This window comes from Phoenix dactylifera, chromosome 4, assembly GCF_051530095.1.
Source record: "Phoenix dactylifera cultivar Ajwa chromosome 4, Ajwa_hap1_PhDact_Kaust_v1.1, whole genome shotgun sequence".
In the NCBI taxonomy this organism is placed as follows: domain Eukaryota; kingdom Viridiplantae; phylum Streptophyta; class Magnoliopsida; order Arecales; family Arecaceae; genus Phoenix; species Phoenix dactylifera.
Genome location: NC_143193.1, coordinates 6,891,225 through 6,908,384, shown reverse-complemented (window position 1 = coordinate 6,908,384; position 17,160 = coordinate 6,891,225). Strand labels below are relative to the sequence as shown.

At 36.2% G+C, this 17,160-nt stretch overlaps 1 protein-coding gene and 1 long non-coding RNA gene across 2 annotated transcripts in view; one reads left to right on the top strand and one right to left on the bottom strand.

Annotated features, from left to right (window-relative positions):
* Nucleotides 1–17,160, bottom strand: part of LOC120105339 (uncharacterized) — a 71,625-nt gene that overhangs the window by 28,604 nt on the left and 25,861 nt on the right. The window lies entirely within an intron of this gene.
* Nucleotides 5,909–7,980, top strand: LOC103723955 (heat stress transcription factor A-5-like). The gene is made up of 2 exons (XM_008815054.6): nt 5,909–6,335; nt 6,441–7,980. Exons 1-2 carry the CDS (start codon nt 6,126–6,128, stop codon nt 7,635–7,637), a joined length of 1,407 nt encoding a protein of 468 aa, XP_008813276.4. The 5' UTR covers nt 5,909–6,125; the 3' UTR covers nt 7,638–7,980.

The following is a 17,160-nucleotide window of genomic DNA, read 5'->3' as shown; positions in this document are numbered from 1 at the left end:
AAAAATCAAAATATTTCCTAGATTTTTCTAAAATTTTTGATTCTCCAAAAGTCCGCAATGATATCTTCCCCTCTTTGAATGAATCTCGAGAGAAACTATTTCTTCAAAATTCTAAAAAAATTCAACAAGTTATCCCAAGCACAATCTTTCCCTTCCAAGAAATCAAAAATTTAGAAAAATTGTAAAATTTTTAAAAAACCAAAGTTAGCTTTTTTTAGTGAATCTTAACGAGATAGAGGTATTCTTATGCTTTCTAGAAGTATTTGCTCCAAAAAAATTGCCCAGTCGGGTTTTGGCCTATCTTTTTAGGTTTACCGGATTTGATGCCTATCTCTTGCACTTATATAAGAATTGCCTCAGAAATAACAAAACATTGTATCTTTTCTTTCCAAAAATCACTATCAAACAACATTGAATGGCATCGGTTATGGTCTTAAGAAATGGATAAAGCAACTCACACCTAAGGATCATGTCGATGATAGAATAGGTTGACACCACCCATTATCAAGTGATGCAGTCATGTAATACAAGCACCTAGCATAACCTTGTGGTCTCGTCCCAGTATCAATGAGCATCCCTTTGGAATTTGACTATGCCATCCCTTGAGTCAAGCTCCACACTAAAACAAATAAACTATTAATCTTTTATCACCCCTAGCACAACCCTGTGGAGCGCACAACTATGAATTTGAGCAGCTTTTATATTGGTATTATCATTTACACCACATCATCATGCAATTTCAAAAATGATAATCGAGGCAATCTTGTCTAGCTTATTCTTTCTTCCTTCTTTCTCTTCATTTGGTGCTATCATCCTTTGCCTTGACACTCACCCACTTTGTGGACTTTGTCAAAGAGTAGCATAATGTGGACACTCTCAATTGCAAAGAGAATAACTCCCTTATGCAATGGCGGTAAATACTAATTCATCTGATCTGACCTTTATCTAATGAATCTAAAACCTAGTGCATCCAGATCAAACCCCAGTCCCATCCATCCAGATTGCTAGTCCACCTGATTCAAGCCGATCCTAATCTTAGCCAATCAAATGAACCCTAGCTTGCCCAAATATAGCCAAATCAACAGCATTAGTTATATCTAATTACACCGGATTATGATCAATCATACTTGATCAAACCCTTGCTCAATTAGTCCAGCCTCTTCCTAGGCCTATCATATCCTCCCTAACCTGATTTACCTCAGCTTAAGGGCCAATCATGACACATGAGGCTAATTAGCCTTTGCCCAATTTTTGTACCCAAATTGAGTTTGACATCACCTAGTTGTAAACTGGAACAAGCCTAGATTTCATTTATTTCCTTAATATCCTCAAGCTATGAGCAACACCTTCTTAACAAAAGTTCAGCCTAAAATTTTTTTTCTTACCTATGGGGTTGCACTACAACAAAACCACACCTCTCTTACCCTACCATCCATCTCTCATCTTGAAACCCCTTGTCAAGTGGCATCCTAAGAGGCCTTCACTTTATTATTTCCTCTAACAAACTTGATTTCTCTCTTGCTCCTCTCTTGTCATATATCATTTCACACATGCTCCCTTCCTCAAATCTAATTCTAGTTACACCAAATGACAAACCTCAGATTTTCACTCATAACTGACTTTATCCATTTAGATGCCAAATCCTCAACATGCATTATTACCCTAATTCTAGTGCCCATGTCTGGATCTCTTATCCTCTTCAAAAGACTTAATGGCCTTAAACCCTTCCCCTAGATCTAATAATGTTCAAATTAATGCCACCATCAACCTACACTATTGAATCACTCATTCCTCTCCTATAACATCCTAACCATTCATTCACCCTTCGTATTACCAATCATTGTGAGGTGGGGAAGATTAAATCAAATTCCTTTTTCTAGCTTCCTTCCGACACTCAGATTAAACTCTATCCCTTAAAATTAGCCCTCTTCTCTTTTCTCTAATCTTATACTTTCAAAGAAACATAACTAAGCAAACACATCCTCCTTAAATCCCCACTATCCACCCATTCAATCCTCTCTTTGTACCCCTTAGTCAAAAGAATTTAGCTACCTCAAATCCATCATAACCTTTTATTTACACCCCATCTCTATAATCTAGCTAGCCATGAGCAAGTGCCATGTGGACAAGATAGGATGAGTCAGCATAGGTAAAAGTCATGTGACCTTTGCTAAGCTTAATAATTTTCAGCCATAATAAATCCCATAAGTATAGAGGCACAAGTCCAAAAGACAAAACTTGACCATGATGAGTAGGCCGAAGAAATAGAACTTAGCTATGACCAATCATGATACACAGGTATGAGTCATAGGCCGAAGAATATTAGTTCTAGATCATAGTCTAGTTTATGGTTATAACTTGTGTGGAATTATGGAAGCAAATCTCTAGAACGGTGGAAGATCATAGCAACGTGAACGCTTACAGGAATCAATGGTTGTTTTGGAGTTATTGTTATGTATATAAATAATAATTTGTACTTCGGGAAAGAGCCTTCAACACATTAACCAACCCAATTTTTCTTAATTTATCTTTACATTAGCTTTCCTTTATCTTGTTCTTAGACTACCATAGGACTCTACCTTGTAGTGGTAATGTAGATCTCTTCTATCATAGCCTCACCTAGTCCAACTCTATCCATCTACCTTTGACTAGGCAGTATGATAGTAGTAAAAGTTCTTGAAAGTCGAGGCACTTGGACCTATACTATTCGAATCATCTTTCTTTTGATTATCCTCTTAATCGCTACTCAAGTACCAAAGAAGAAAAATAGCTTTCATAATCAAACTTTAACCAAATTAATTCTTTGATATTTTTGTATCACACTTCAATCTATGCTCAATCACCCTCTCCCAAAATTTTATAGTATGAATCGTGAGTTTAATATCACAATGCTTAGAACGATATTTGGATCCCTTTATCTCAAATACTCTAATTCTACATGTATTCTTGATATTTCTACCTTAATGGAACTAGTAAGGCATCTTAAATTATTTGTGTGACTTTGATTTAATAGCTTATTAAAATAAAAAGTTTTAATAAATAGATGTAAAGAAATGAGATGAATTATTCTACTGCTAAGATTATCATTTCCAATGAGAAATATATAAGGTGTACAAAGGTGCATGGTTACAACGATAGGATCCTTCTGTTTGATAGTTACACACGTAGAATTATTCTGTTTCTAAGATAGGGAGGCGTTATGACCATATTCGTTACAATCATACAACAAACGATATGTATTTTGTTCTGATCCAGTAGTTATAACCAAAGGATATGTTGTTCTTAGCCATTACAATGTGTTGTTCTTATCCAATACTTGATGAACGACTAGATGATGGTTAAGATGCCCCGCTCAAGTTGGAGTGTGGAGATTATGAACCAACTGAACTGCTCTCGGCCAAGAGGCTTGGTGAATAGATCAACAGTCTATTGATTGGATCGGATATAAGCCATCTTGATGAGATGATGTTGGATCTTCTCATGGATAAAGTGCCTATCAAGTTCAACATGCTTGGTGAGCTTATAAAAGACAGGATTGCAATATGTAGAGTTGATTAGTTGTCACAGAAAAGAGTGGTTGTATGATGCGGGACTTGCAAATCATGAAGCAAGTATTTTAACCATTGAATTTCACATGCAGCCGATGCCATAGCTCGATTTTCTGCTTCAACAGATGAACAAGAAACAATATCTTGTTTCCTAGAATTCTATTATATAGGAGTGGTGCCAAGGAAGGTACAATATCCTGTGATAGACATTCGAGAAGTGGGATAAAGCCCAATCTGAATCTAAAATAAGCAGAAAGTTAGGCTCGAAGAAGAGAAGAAAAGACCTGCTTTTGGTGATGATTTGATATAGAGAACCACTAGAGGTGCAACTTTCTAATGGGACTAACATGGGGCATGCAATTGACTCGCTGAAAATATTAATAGGATAAAGAATGTCTAGTCTTGTAATCGTAAGATAAAATAAGCGGCCCACAAGTCTCCTATAATGAGAAGGTTCAAAAAAAATGGGGCTCAAATATTTTTAGAAATAGTATGAGATTGGGCTCCATAGGTGAATCAGATGTATGACAACCAATAGCACCCACATCAGCTAAAATGTCCAATGCATATTTTTGTTGTGAGAGATAAATACTTTGAGCAGATTGGGCAACTTCAATCCCAAGAAATATTTGAGAGGTCCTAAGTACTTTATGTGAAATTTGGAATCAAGGAGCCTTTTAACAAAAGTAGTGACGAGGGAATCGTCACCTATAATGATAATATCATCCACATATTTGAGAACAACAGTGAAGAGTATGAGAGGTGCGGCCATGGAGGAGGAAGAGAGGCACGATCATGAAGGAGGAAGATAAGCATGGTGAAGAAAAAAATGCACATGTCCCTTATGAATATCGGATCCACTGGCCCAGAAGAGGATGCTGGAATCAAAAAAGGCGTCGAGATCTTTTGATGAAGTGCTATGGTTGGCAAAGGATCGGCAACGAGAGGGGCCGTAGGGATGAGAACAGAGAAGAAGGGGATTGGGCGGAGGGAGAAGCGGTGGTGTAGCTAATGGCAACGGGAGGGGAGATGGGAAGATGATGTAGGTCGGTAGAGGTAGAGAAAAGAAGATTTTTTTTTGGGTCCAGTGGAAATGGTTTTGTATTGGAGGAAAAGAAGAAGAGTGAGAAAAAATTCTCCTACTCTAATACCATGTAAAGGAATGAGATAAATATTCGACTACAAGATTGTCATTCGAAATGAGAAATATATATAGGATTTACAAAGCCACATGGTTACAACGATATGATCCTTTTGTTCGATAGTTACACTCATAGAATCATTTTGTTTCTAAGATAGGGAAGCATTATGATCATTTTGGTTACAACCATATAACAAACGATAGGTATTTTGCTCTAATCTTGTAGTTATAACCAAATGATATATTGTTCTTATCAAATATGATATGTTGTTCTTACCCAATACTTGATAAATTGTCATATAATGGTCAAGAATAGAAAGCTATAATAGCTAAATTTCTATTATACATTAAGCAATGAAGTTTAATGATGGTCGAGCAAACCCTCTCATCGTAAATATTGGTTCTGCATGGTGCATAGGGCATGATGTTTTCTTTTTTCTAACTTTTTTTGAAATACAATATAATAATACAATAAATATAATAAATAGAAGATTTTAACAACTAAATTTTTGTTACATAGATGGCCACCAAAAACTTATGCCATTAAACCAATATCTAATGGAAAATAGGGAACTCTAAAAACTCTTTTAATCGATCTCGGCATCAATAATATTAGTCGTTTAATGTATAAGAAATGATAAATAGATGAGCACATTAAGGACTCGTTTGATTCGTAGGAAAAGAAAAGGGCAAGGTGTGGTCAACGGAAAAATAAAGAAAAATCTCTTGTTTGGTTGGAATTTTCAAAAGAGAAAGATACAAAAGTAGCATTCCCATTGGAATAAAATTTCTATATTTCATGAAAAAGAAAAATCCATAAGGGATATAGAAAAACTACTTTTCCATTGGTTGGGAATTGGAATTCTTTTTTTTCCAAACTATTTTTAAAGCCGTCAAAATCTATAGATAAAGTCTTTTTCTTTATTAAAACTATAATAGATATTTCACACAACTTTCTAAAAAAAATAGATGCCCAACCAAATATACGTCACTCTGTAATGTATTACTTTTTTATTATCAACTAAATAAATCAAAACTATTTTTTCGGGTAACATATTTTTAGGAATTAATTTTTCAGAAAAAAAATATTTTGGTGAAAAAAATTTTCTTACCAACCAAACAAGTCATAAATAGCGATATTATTAATATTTTTTGTATATTAAGTAATAAATTTTATGATGGATGTGGATTTTTAAATGGTGCATGGACAGATCTATATAGGTCGAGCCTCTGTTTTTGATGGTTCTAAACTGGATTTAGCTGAAATGGAATACTAGCCTCCATTAATCAATCCCGTCTATCCTCCTCTTTACCCTCGTCCCCTCTCACCCAGAAGTCTTCACCACTTCCTCTCTTCCCACACCGGCACCACCCAGACGAAGAAGCGCCGATAGAACGATCCATCGGTAGTAGAAAAAGGGAAAACCTAGAAACCGATGGAAGGCGGCGGCGGCGGCGGCCCTGCTCCTTTCCTTCTGAAGACCTACGACATGGTAGATGACTCCTCCACCGACGACATCGTCTCCTGGGGCCCCGGCAAGACCAGCTTCGTCGTCTGGAATCCCCCCGACTTCTCTGCCCGCCTCCTCCCCGCCTACTTCAAGCACAACAACTTCTCCAGCTTCATCCGCCAGCTCAATACCTACGTGACTCTCAAAACCCTAGCTCAATCTCGGATTAGGGTCGCTGTTATTGTTTCTCTGGTAGAATTTGATCTATAATTGAAGTCAAAATTTGATCTTGATGGATAGGGCTTTCGGAAGATCGACCCGGAGCGGTGGGAGTTCGCTAACGAGGACTTCATCAAGGGGCAGAAGCATTTGCTCAAGAACATCCACCGCCGCAAGCCCATCCACAGCCACAGCCATCCCCCAGGCTCGTTGGTCGACTCCGAGCGGGCGGCGCTGGAGGAGGAGATCGAGAGGCTTACGCGGGAGAGGGCCGCCCTCCAGGCCGACCTGTACCGCTTCAAGCAGCAGCAGACCGGGACCAAGATCCAGCTCGACGACCTCGAGCGCCGGCTGGTTGAGATGGAGCAGCGGCAGCTCAAGATGATTGCTTTCTTGCAGAGGGCCGTCCAGAAACCCCGGTTCGTGGAGAATCTCGCGAAGATGGTTACGTCGTCGTCGTTGTCGGTGGATTTCAAAGCAATTCATAAGAAAAGGCGGTTGCCGGGGACAGGGTTTTGCCAAGAGGCTCCGGAGAATAGTTTGTATGATGATCATAGCAGCACTTCGAAGCCTGACATCGGGCATGGATTCCATACCGATTTCTGTCATAAGCTGAAATTGGAGTTGTGCCCAGCTATTTCGGATGGTAATTTGGTCACTGTGAGCTCTCAGAGCTCCCATGAAGATACCGGGAGCCCGCACATGAAGCAACCTGAGTGCGGCCTCATTAGAACGGAAAACCTTCCTTTGTCGCCACAGCCACTTGATCTTTCGGATACAGGGGCATCTCTATGTCCTGCGAAGAATTTATGGTTTCCAGGAGCAGTTGATGAGGGGGATGGGCACTTTCCATGTCATTTGAATCTCACTCTTGCTTCGTCTTCAATGCAGTTGGACAGTAATCAGTATTCGAGTAGAAATTCAAACTCGGCCGATCACAGAGTTCACAATGCCTGCGAATTGAGGGAAGCTGAGATGAGTAGGGATGACAGTCTTGGTCAAGCTGCTGGGAACATCCAAAGTACTTCTGCCGATGCAAAAGCTGCCTCTCTGCAAGAGGTTACCCCATGTAGTAATCAAGAACCTAAGGCTCCTCAAGGAAGAACAAATGATGCGTTCTGGGAGAAATTCCTAACCGAAAGGCCAGGCCCTTCAGACACTGAAGAGGCAAGCTCAAGTTTCAGAGAAAATCCTGGTGATGCGGAACAGGAAGAGAGGAAGCCAGACAATGAGAACATATGGAGAAACAGAAAAGATATGGAGCAGCTTACTCTCTGAGTTGCTCATACAGCAGTCTCTTATGTGGTTTGGTGCTGCAAGATACATGTATGATTTCACAACCAACATCCCTGCACTAACTATCTGCTGTTGTGGCATAAATGTTTCATCTGATATATGCTGATCATGATCCACTGTTCTATACCAGTGTACATGAATATGACAGTAGATTAATGCTCAATGAGTTGGCTTTTTAGTGCAAATCAACAGAAATAATTGTGTTGATAAATGCTGCTACTCATCTCAAAGCATTTGTTTGCATATATTTGTTAAAAATTGATAAAGAACACTATGTATAGCTGTGGACTAAATTGACTAATTTAATTGGTTGAGTGAATGGCCAGTGGATTTCTTTTACATAATTTATACATGTTTGCATTTACTTGACATGAACCTTGCTTTTGTCTTTCTACTGCAGTTGTATTCTTTTCATGATCGGTCATTATACTTGGCATTTCTTGTTTTTCCAATAGCTTTCTGAAAAAATATATCAAGTTCATATGTTTGTGAAAACAGAGCTTATGAGTGAAAATTCTCAACAAACATGACAAAATTTTAATGTTCTTGTGACCTTTGAAGAATATTTCTAGAAACACTGGAGATAAAACAAGGTGCTGTGCCATAATCAAGTGAAGGGAGAAACTTTTTACCGTGTTGTCCCAAAGAATAGCAATGGTTGCGTCTATAGTCATTAACTTTCTAATGATGCTTTATATAAAGTAAAAGATGATTTTTCTAATTTTCTCTTTATTTTCCCTGTTTTTATCTTGTAGCAATATGTATGACTTTGGCATCTTGTTCAGATTAAGCAGTTCCATTCTCATCTTTTCTGTGGTTTTGGGTTTCATTTGTGGTACCACTTATATAAGTTAATGCTGATATATAACATAAATGCTAAAAACAAATATAAGATTTTAAGATAAATTGTGGTTGAAGACGATAAATGCTGATATATAACATTAACATCTATAAGTGGTACTACAAATGAAACCCAAAACCAAGGAAAATCTTAAGATTTTAAAATCAAATATAATCTTTTTATCCAAGTGTATGGTTGAGATAAACTGATAGATAAACTCAATTGTAGGATTTTAAGAGAACATGTTGAGATAAACTGATAAGACAAACTGATTTTAAACTACAAATTAAATCTTAAATAGCAATCATAATATTAACTAGTTTTATAATGCTAATCAATTGCTTTCTTCCTGGGGCAAAACTGATAGACCTGTCAACACATGATGATGCAAAAAATGTAAAAAACAAACATTTATGTTATTTGTGCCATTTGAGCTTCATTACTGCCCTTTCTGCTTTTCCTTTGTTTTCATCATGAGCTATAAAAAATAAATAACTGATAGATAGGGAAAGTCTGAAGACAATTTGAGTAACAGGACCATGAAGCTTAAGTAAAAAGGATGGGAAACACAAGTAACATGAAAGAAATAAAATAATCAGGACAGGTAAAAAATCCATATCAGAGGTATAACCCAGATTTTAATAGAAAAATCAAGTGATACATATGTATGTATGCATGCATGCTGGGAGCCTGGCACAAATATATGTACACACAAACTGATGTAGGACCAATTGGAGGTTATAAACAATGCATGGAAGGACTTGAAGGGTTTGGAAAACTAGGATATGGGTCAAAAAATCATCTTGCTGTCCTGTTACAGAAAACAGCACAGAAAAAGGTGTTTTTTTGGCAATTATAAAATTTAACAATGGCCTAAAATTTTCTGTCTTAGGCTTTTGAATGAGGTATAGGTGCAAAAAACTACTATCTAAAGAAGGCTTGTCTGGTGTTGATAGTTTGTGGTAGTCCTATATCATAAATCTAAATCACAGACTTTATATTTGTGTAAAAAATAGGAGTTAAGTTATTTCTAGAAAATCCAAAACATTGATAATATTACCCAAATTCAAAAGTAATAGAAGAGAGGTCAAGAGGAAAGGAGGGGGATTTTGTGTATATGTGTGTAGATAGAGAGAGAGCGAGAATGAGAGCAAGAGAGGAAAAGGGAGGCCAAACCTAGCCCCAAGAAATCCTTTCTTTTTTTCAGACTAAATCACATACAATACCTTCTGGTGGCCAGCCATTGGGTCTTTTTTTAATTTTTTTCACTTGTTTTACAAGTAAACTAGTTTTATAAATAACCAAGTAACTGATTTCCATATGGAAGCCAAAAACTTACCTAAATGTCAAATGTGGAGTCCCATGTAACCCTAGATAGAAAGACACCAAAAACAGTAAAAATCAAATTCCAATGAATGCATTACATATCCAACCGAAGATATGCCTAAAGTATGACACTTGCACATAATTCTGCTTAAAACAGGACTTGAAGACCTACTCTCAAAATTATCTAAATAAAAGTTCCAATAAATACAATAAAATCAAGGGTCAACTACCTTTTGCTTTGCCATCACAAGTATATATGCATAATATGTATAGATACATGTATATATGTAAACACAAATACACCTATATATATGCATACATATACATATATATGTATGTATGTATATGTATGATGTAAAAGCTTATGCGTATGTATATGAGGTGGACTAGGATCCTGTTGACCAAATCTGAAGTTGGTTTTGGTCTATTGTGACCGGACAATAGGGATCTAACATTCATGATCCGAGCCATTAAATATGATCTACCTCTAAACTACTTACAGACAAAAAATGATGAGACTTGGAGACCCCTAGCTTCTGAATTGAATGGCAAGCATTATATTGTGTTATTTAAATTGTCCATTTGTTACTATTGGATACGTAGGTTTGGGGTCTCAAAGTACATAATTTTTGGTTTGGAATCAGTTTAGTGATAGTAAATCACATCTAACAGCTCAAACTATCAATGTCGGGCCCCTATCATTCAGTCAAGACTGACCGGATCTAACTTCAAATGGAGTCGTTTGAATCCCAGATCACCTCTATAAACATACATAATGTGTACATATACATATATGTATGCATGTTTAAGTATATGTATATGTACACATACATATGCACACATATATACCTTAGATGCATATATTTGCACATATACATAAGACACTTATACACAAATATACATAAGACACATATACACAAATATACATTAGAGACATGCATATATATACACATATCCCATACATAAATGTCTGTACATATATAAGACTTACACACATATATACATATCAAAGCATGTGTATACATACATATGTGTATGTTTGTGCGTATTTAACGTATGCATAGTGTGTGTGTATAAGAATCTCCATTTTTGACATTGTCCGGATTCCAAGGTTCACCGTATCAGTACCGAATCCCGTACCGGTGCTGCACTAGTATAGGCGTACCGAGTGTCGGTACGGTATGCGGTACGTCAGACATACCGACATTGGCGTACCGATACCGGTACCCATTGGTACGGGTACAGTACGTCCGGTACCGACCGGTACAGCATACCATAGTCCGGACTATCTTGCTGGAACAGTTAGCTAAGAGGAACTACCATGGGTGTGGGCAGGGTGGGTGGTTGTAAGATCCATACCTGGGAGAACTCAGCATACAATGTTAAATTTGTTGTAGTTTACAAAGAGACACCACTTTAAAGCAATCATTTCACTTTCCTTTAAAAACTAATGTTGTTTATTTATTCATAAAGGTGAGAAAGGTACGCATACCTTCATTGTGCGGGTTAAAGGCAATTAGTAAACACAATAGAGAGCTTAGGTTTGGAGACAAGCTAGCTAGTTGGTTATCTTTTCAGAAAAACTGATTTTGTTGAACAGTATGATGTTCATCAGCTGTTGGTGCATTTAGGGTTGAATCTTGATGGAGATGCAAGAGCTGATTTTCAGGAACAAGGACTGGGTTAAAGGGTCAATGAGGAGGAGGCATTCAGGAATTGATTTTCCTCTAGTGTTGAGGAAGTCATACTACTAAAATAGGATCATAGTTTGCTTAATTGTGAAGCATGGAGGATAGAATTTGCTAAATGTTTAGAATGGGCTGAGAAAGATTTTGGAGGTTTCAAATCTAATAGATTGGAAAAGAGAAGTTATAAGGATTGTGTCAAGACACTACAGCCTCAAGGAGTCATAAAGATTTTGAAATGTAAACATTTTGTCCTAAAACTTGGCTTTTGAATAACATTGTCTTTGTAGGACAGTGTTTACGTGGACTCTTGGATAACTCTGAAAAACCATGTTTGATACGTATCCAAATGGATACATGTCAGACACTTGGTTACTTACGAAAACTTTTACATCCAAAGCTTTTAGAGATTTGTGGAGAGCTAGGCTCTACCAACACTTTATTGAACCCTGCTTTTTGATGTTAGGAGTGAGCATTTGTTCTTTTAAAAATTGATTAAATTTAGGATGTCGATATTAAAATAAACTTGAAAAATGTTATTTTTCTCATATGCTCAAGTTATTGGGAGGTTTGGATGAGAAACATGCATGTTGAAAGGCCTTGAAGACAATATCTTTTGATCTATTTATGAAGTTATAAATATATATTATTAGTTAGAATTATATCCTGTCTTATGTATCTCCATATCCCCATTTTATCCTCTTATTTGTTAAGACACATGGATGCATGTCTGATTTGATTCTTGTGACTGTGTTTATGCAAGACTGTCATGGGAAGGTTGGATTTCGAGAATGTGAATAGTTTTTCAGTATAAAACATCTCCTTCTTTATGTTTGCATCTGAAAAACTCTTTGGCATGTAATAAGTTGGGTGGTGTTTCCCAAAAGAATAATTACTAGCACTAAACTTGATGTGGCTTGTTAACAAGAAAACTACTTGGAAGTGGTAAACCAGAACGTGTAGAATCATTTGTCTGCTGGAAATTTAATATACCAGGTCAAAATCTGTAAATTTTGGTGCAAATAGCATGGTGTGAGATGTTAAGGCTAGGGTTAAGAATTTATTTTAACATGATATTTCATAATCATGTTGGTTTTTGAAGGATGATCATGTTGAGTTTTGCATTTGTTCATGGGCCAAATGGTTTGGCAATTGATTGTGATGGGAGTTGGATTAATGCAAAAGAGGCAGACGAAGGTTTTCTTTTATTCATTAGTAAAAGTTTCATTTATATAGCGAGACGAGAGTAAGATTGTTGTAGAAGAAATAAATTGGTAAATTAGGATGATAAGGCGACGACTAACCATAATGTTAGTCAAGAAACAATTCAGATTAAAAGATTAAAAAATTGCAAATTTGCAAGAGCCCAACCAGAAACAACAAATTTTCATCGAATCGATGCAAAGGTTTCTGAGGCCAGTCCTTTAGATTTGAAGATAATGCCAGTTCAAAAACTTTCTCTTAGGCTTTTATAGCTCTCCTCTAAAATTAACTTTGCCATATGTTATACAGTACCGCATGATATCTTCAAGCAATCCTTATTGAAAATGATGTTACCTTTATAGACGATAATAGCATTCATGGTAGAAGGAAAGTATATGAAGGAGGTCTAAATTGTTGCTTGTTTTCCAAGGATGTCACCTTTTTTTTGATAATCCTATGATGTTACTTTAAAACTATGAAGCATGGATATGAATATGGGATACGAATACAACACAATATGATATCAAGTTGGATTGGATGATGTTACAAAGCAACTCTCTTAGGGGGACATGAATGGACCAATTCAAAAGCCTCTTAGGAGAGAAGATATTTATTGGAGAAGATTTAGATGAGTAAGTTTTGAAAGAGTGCATGGAAGTTATAGTTCCAGAGATAGAAATCTGAAAGAAAATGCCATTTTAGAGTTTGCGATAGCATATGATTGAGTATTAGCTAACACTTGCTTTAAAAAGGAGTCTGAGTTGGTAATTTTTAAATTTAAGCATAATACTAGTCAAACAAAATTCTTCCTTACTAGAAAGACTAATCAAGTTTTATATAAATATTATAAAGTTATACTAGCTGAGATTTTAACTAGCTAACATACAGTAGTAGTTTTGTATGTGTGTATTAGGAAATTGAAGAAAAAACTAAAACAAAGAGAATTCAAGGACTCACGGTGGAATTTGCAAGGAAAGAAAGCTATGAATTTTAATGATAAAATGTTGAAGGAAGAAAATTAGGATCTAGAAAGGGGAATAAATACCATAAAGGGGAATAAATACCATATGTAAACAGATAGTTAACAATATTAGAAAAGTGGCTACAAAGATATTAGGAGAATCGAAGAAAAGTGCTATCTGGTAAGAAAACTTGGTGGTAGAATGAGAATGTTCAATTGACGGTCAAAGCTCAAAGAAATTGCTAAGAAAACTAGCTAATGTAGGAATCGAGAAGCATATTAAAACTATAAGGTGGCTAAGAAGGAATTTAAGAATATGGTACGAGAGGCTAGATTCAAAGCATATGAACAATTATATCATTAGTTAGAAACTAAGGATGAAGAGAAAGATATCTATAATATTGCAAGATCAATAGGAAGGAAATTAGAGATGTGACTCAGGTTCAAAGGATCAAAGATAAAAAAAAAAATTGTTGAGGAGGATGAGATTAGAGAAAGATTGAGGAGCTAGTTTGATAAGCTATTCAATGAAAGTTATGTAACCCATTAACCATATGAATATTAAGTATACATGTAAACATAGAGTATCTGAGATAAAGTTAGCTATAAAAAAGATGAAAATGGAAAAAATGATTGGGCCTAATGGAATTCCTATGGAGGGTTGGAGGTGTTTAGGTAATGTGGAAGTAATTTAGTTGACTAATTTCTTAAATAAGATCTTAAAGACCAAAAAGATGTCTGATAAATGGAGGAAGAGTATTATAGTATTAATTTATAAGTGTAAAGATCATATTCAAAATTATCCTAGCTATGGTGGTATTGAACTCATGAGCTATACTTTGAAACTTTCCACGAGAGTGATTGAGCACGAAGGTGTGGTATAAAAATATTAGAGCACCAAGAAGGTTGACTGTGGAAATTATTTTTCACTTTCATAGATTAATAGAGAAATATAAAGAAAAAGATTAGATCTTCATATGATTTTTATTTATTTAAAAAAAGCATATAATAAAGTTTCTAGAGAAGTCTTAAAGTGGCTGTTAGAAAAGAAAGAAGTTTTCGTTAGTTATATTAATAAGATCAAGAATATGTTAATGGAGTAATTAGTAGTGTAAGAACTACTGGTAGTAATACTAATCAATTTTCAATAATAAATGTCTACACTAAGGGCCTACTTTAAGTTCTTACTTTTTTACGCTAGTTATGGACAAGCTTGCTAGGCATATTCAAGATAATATTCATTAATACATGCTATTATGAATGATATAGTTTTAGTGGATAAAACTAATGAAGAGTTAACCATTAGTTGGAATTATGTAGGAATGCATTAGACTCTAAGGATTTCAAATTAAGTAGGACCAAACAGAAAGACATGGAATATACTCTTAGTAAAATTAAAAATAGAAATGAATGTGGAGTGAAAATTGATGAGTATGAAGTTTCAAAGAGGAATTATTTTCAGTATTTAGGATGGATTATTTATAAGAAATGAAAGATTGAAGAGGATGCTATCCCTAACATTAAAATATAATGGATAAAATGAAGAAGTGCAATTAGGATATTATATGATTGTAGAATATTAGCCAAGTTAAAAGAGAAAATTTTATAAGACAGCCATACAACCAGCTATATTTGATGATAGAGAATGTTGGATAGTTAGAAAACATCTTTGCATAAGACGAATTTAGCCAAAATAAAAATGTTGAGATGGATGTATGGTAATAAAAAAAAGGTAGAATAAGAAATATTGTTATTCTTAAAGAGATAAAAGGCAGTACCACTTAGAATAAAGTGAGAGAAGAATGAATTAAATGATTTGGACATGTACAATGTAGACCAAAAGATGCACTAGTATGAAAATTATATAAAATAAAGTAATAAGGACTAAAAATCACTATATTTTTCAGAAAGTATGGCTCTAAACATATGTCACGACCCCCGCCCCATTCCCGGCGGGCCGCCGCGACGGTCCTAGGGTGCGGGTAGGCATAAGGCCACCAGCCACCACGTAGAACCCTACTACCTATCAATCATCAATAAATTCTGAAAAATTTTGGCATGATGCATGCACAAAATGATCACCTTTCCTATGGTGACCTGTCAGGATTATCTCATTACATACAACAACACTACCTGTCAGAACAGCAATCACATAACCTGTCACATAATGAACCTGGACAATATATATCAATACATCATCACAGGCATATAACTCATCTGTATAAAAATCTGGTTTCCATTCCATCCATGGTCAAACCCATATCCACAACAGGATCTATGACTGTAACTATACACTATATACAACAGAAGGTTTATAATACACCAAAAGGGTATAAATCTCTATCTACATTATACTATACTATGGAGCGGCACAGCTAGCAGGCAACCACTAATTCTGCTCCTCTCTATACAATACCTGCCCTGCAATCAAAAATATCAAACTGGGGAGTGAGTATATGAATACTCAGTGAGTGGAGTAGAGAGTACTATGCACATGAGACAAGATATGATCATGGCTCGAGGTGAAATCTCAAGATTATATATGAGCAGTCATCAGTAACAGGATACACATAACTCAACAAAGAAAATATAGAGTAAATCATCACAATCACAATCAACTCATCTGGAGCATATATAGAATAATCAAATAAGTATGTATGATAACGTGAATATGCTCAACAGGTCATAGTACTGAATCATATAAATCAGGTGTCAATAGGCTGAATCATCAACAAGACAGCTATCGGAAGGTGGGTTTTACGCCCCAGGCGAACCAGCAACAACTTCCTACTGTCACATGCATATGCAGAATAAGACACCATATCGATAATGTAAATGCTAGACAGCTGTCGGGAGGTGGGTTTTACGCCCCAGGCGAACCAGCAACAACTCCCCACTGTCATATGCATATGCAGGATAAGACACCATACTGATAATGTAAATGCTGACCAGTATCCAAAACAGAAATCCATCTCACATCTATATACTAAACGGTACCTCGCGGAAATTCTACATCCGCAGAAAGTTATACTGCACCTCGCGGGGTCTTACTATGCCCGGCGGCAAGCAGAATATAAGTCGTAGGACTGGCCAATCCTACGCCTAGGGCCGTGTCCCCCCTAGGAAGGGACTGGGCTCCGCCCACCCAGAAGGCTACTATGTGCACACAGGCCGATGTTCAACCCCCATCGACTATAGATGTCCTGCAGATACTACCAAGCCATGCATAAATGCCATAATGCACACTCCCAATACTCTACTAAAAAGGAGCATAATCAAGACTACCACTCACTCGACTCCGACCCAATCATAAACTAACATCAGGGTTGGGAGTGAGGGGTCAAGGGTGTGCAATGCAACTCAATATACCACTGAAATGGGCTCTACAAATCTTTGAAATAGAGGAAATGAAATCAATTTACAAAAGAAGTCATTTCACAATTCAGATCCAATTTAACTACTCATAAAGGAGTATAATCAAGGCTACCA

Coding starts and splice junctions, on each gene's coding strand:
- LOC103723955 (XM_008815054.6), top strand. CDS start 6,126: ATGGAAGGCGGCGGCGGCGGCGGCCCTGCTCCTTTCCTTCTGAAGACC. Junction 6,336..6,440: donor TCCGCCAGCTCAATACCTAC/GTGACTCTCAAA, acceptor CTTGATGGATAG/GGCTTTCGGAAGATCGACCC.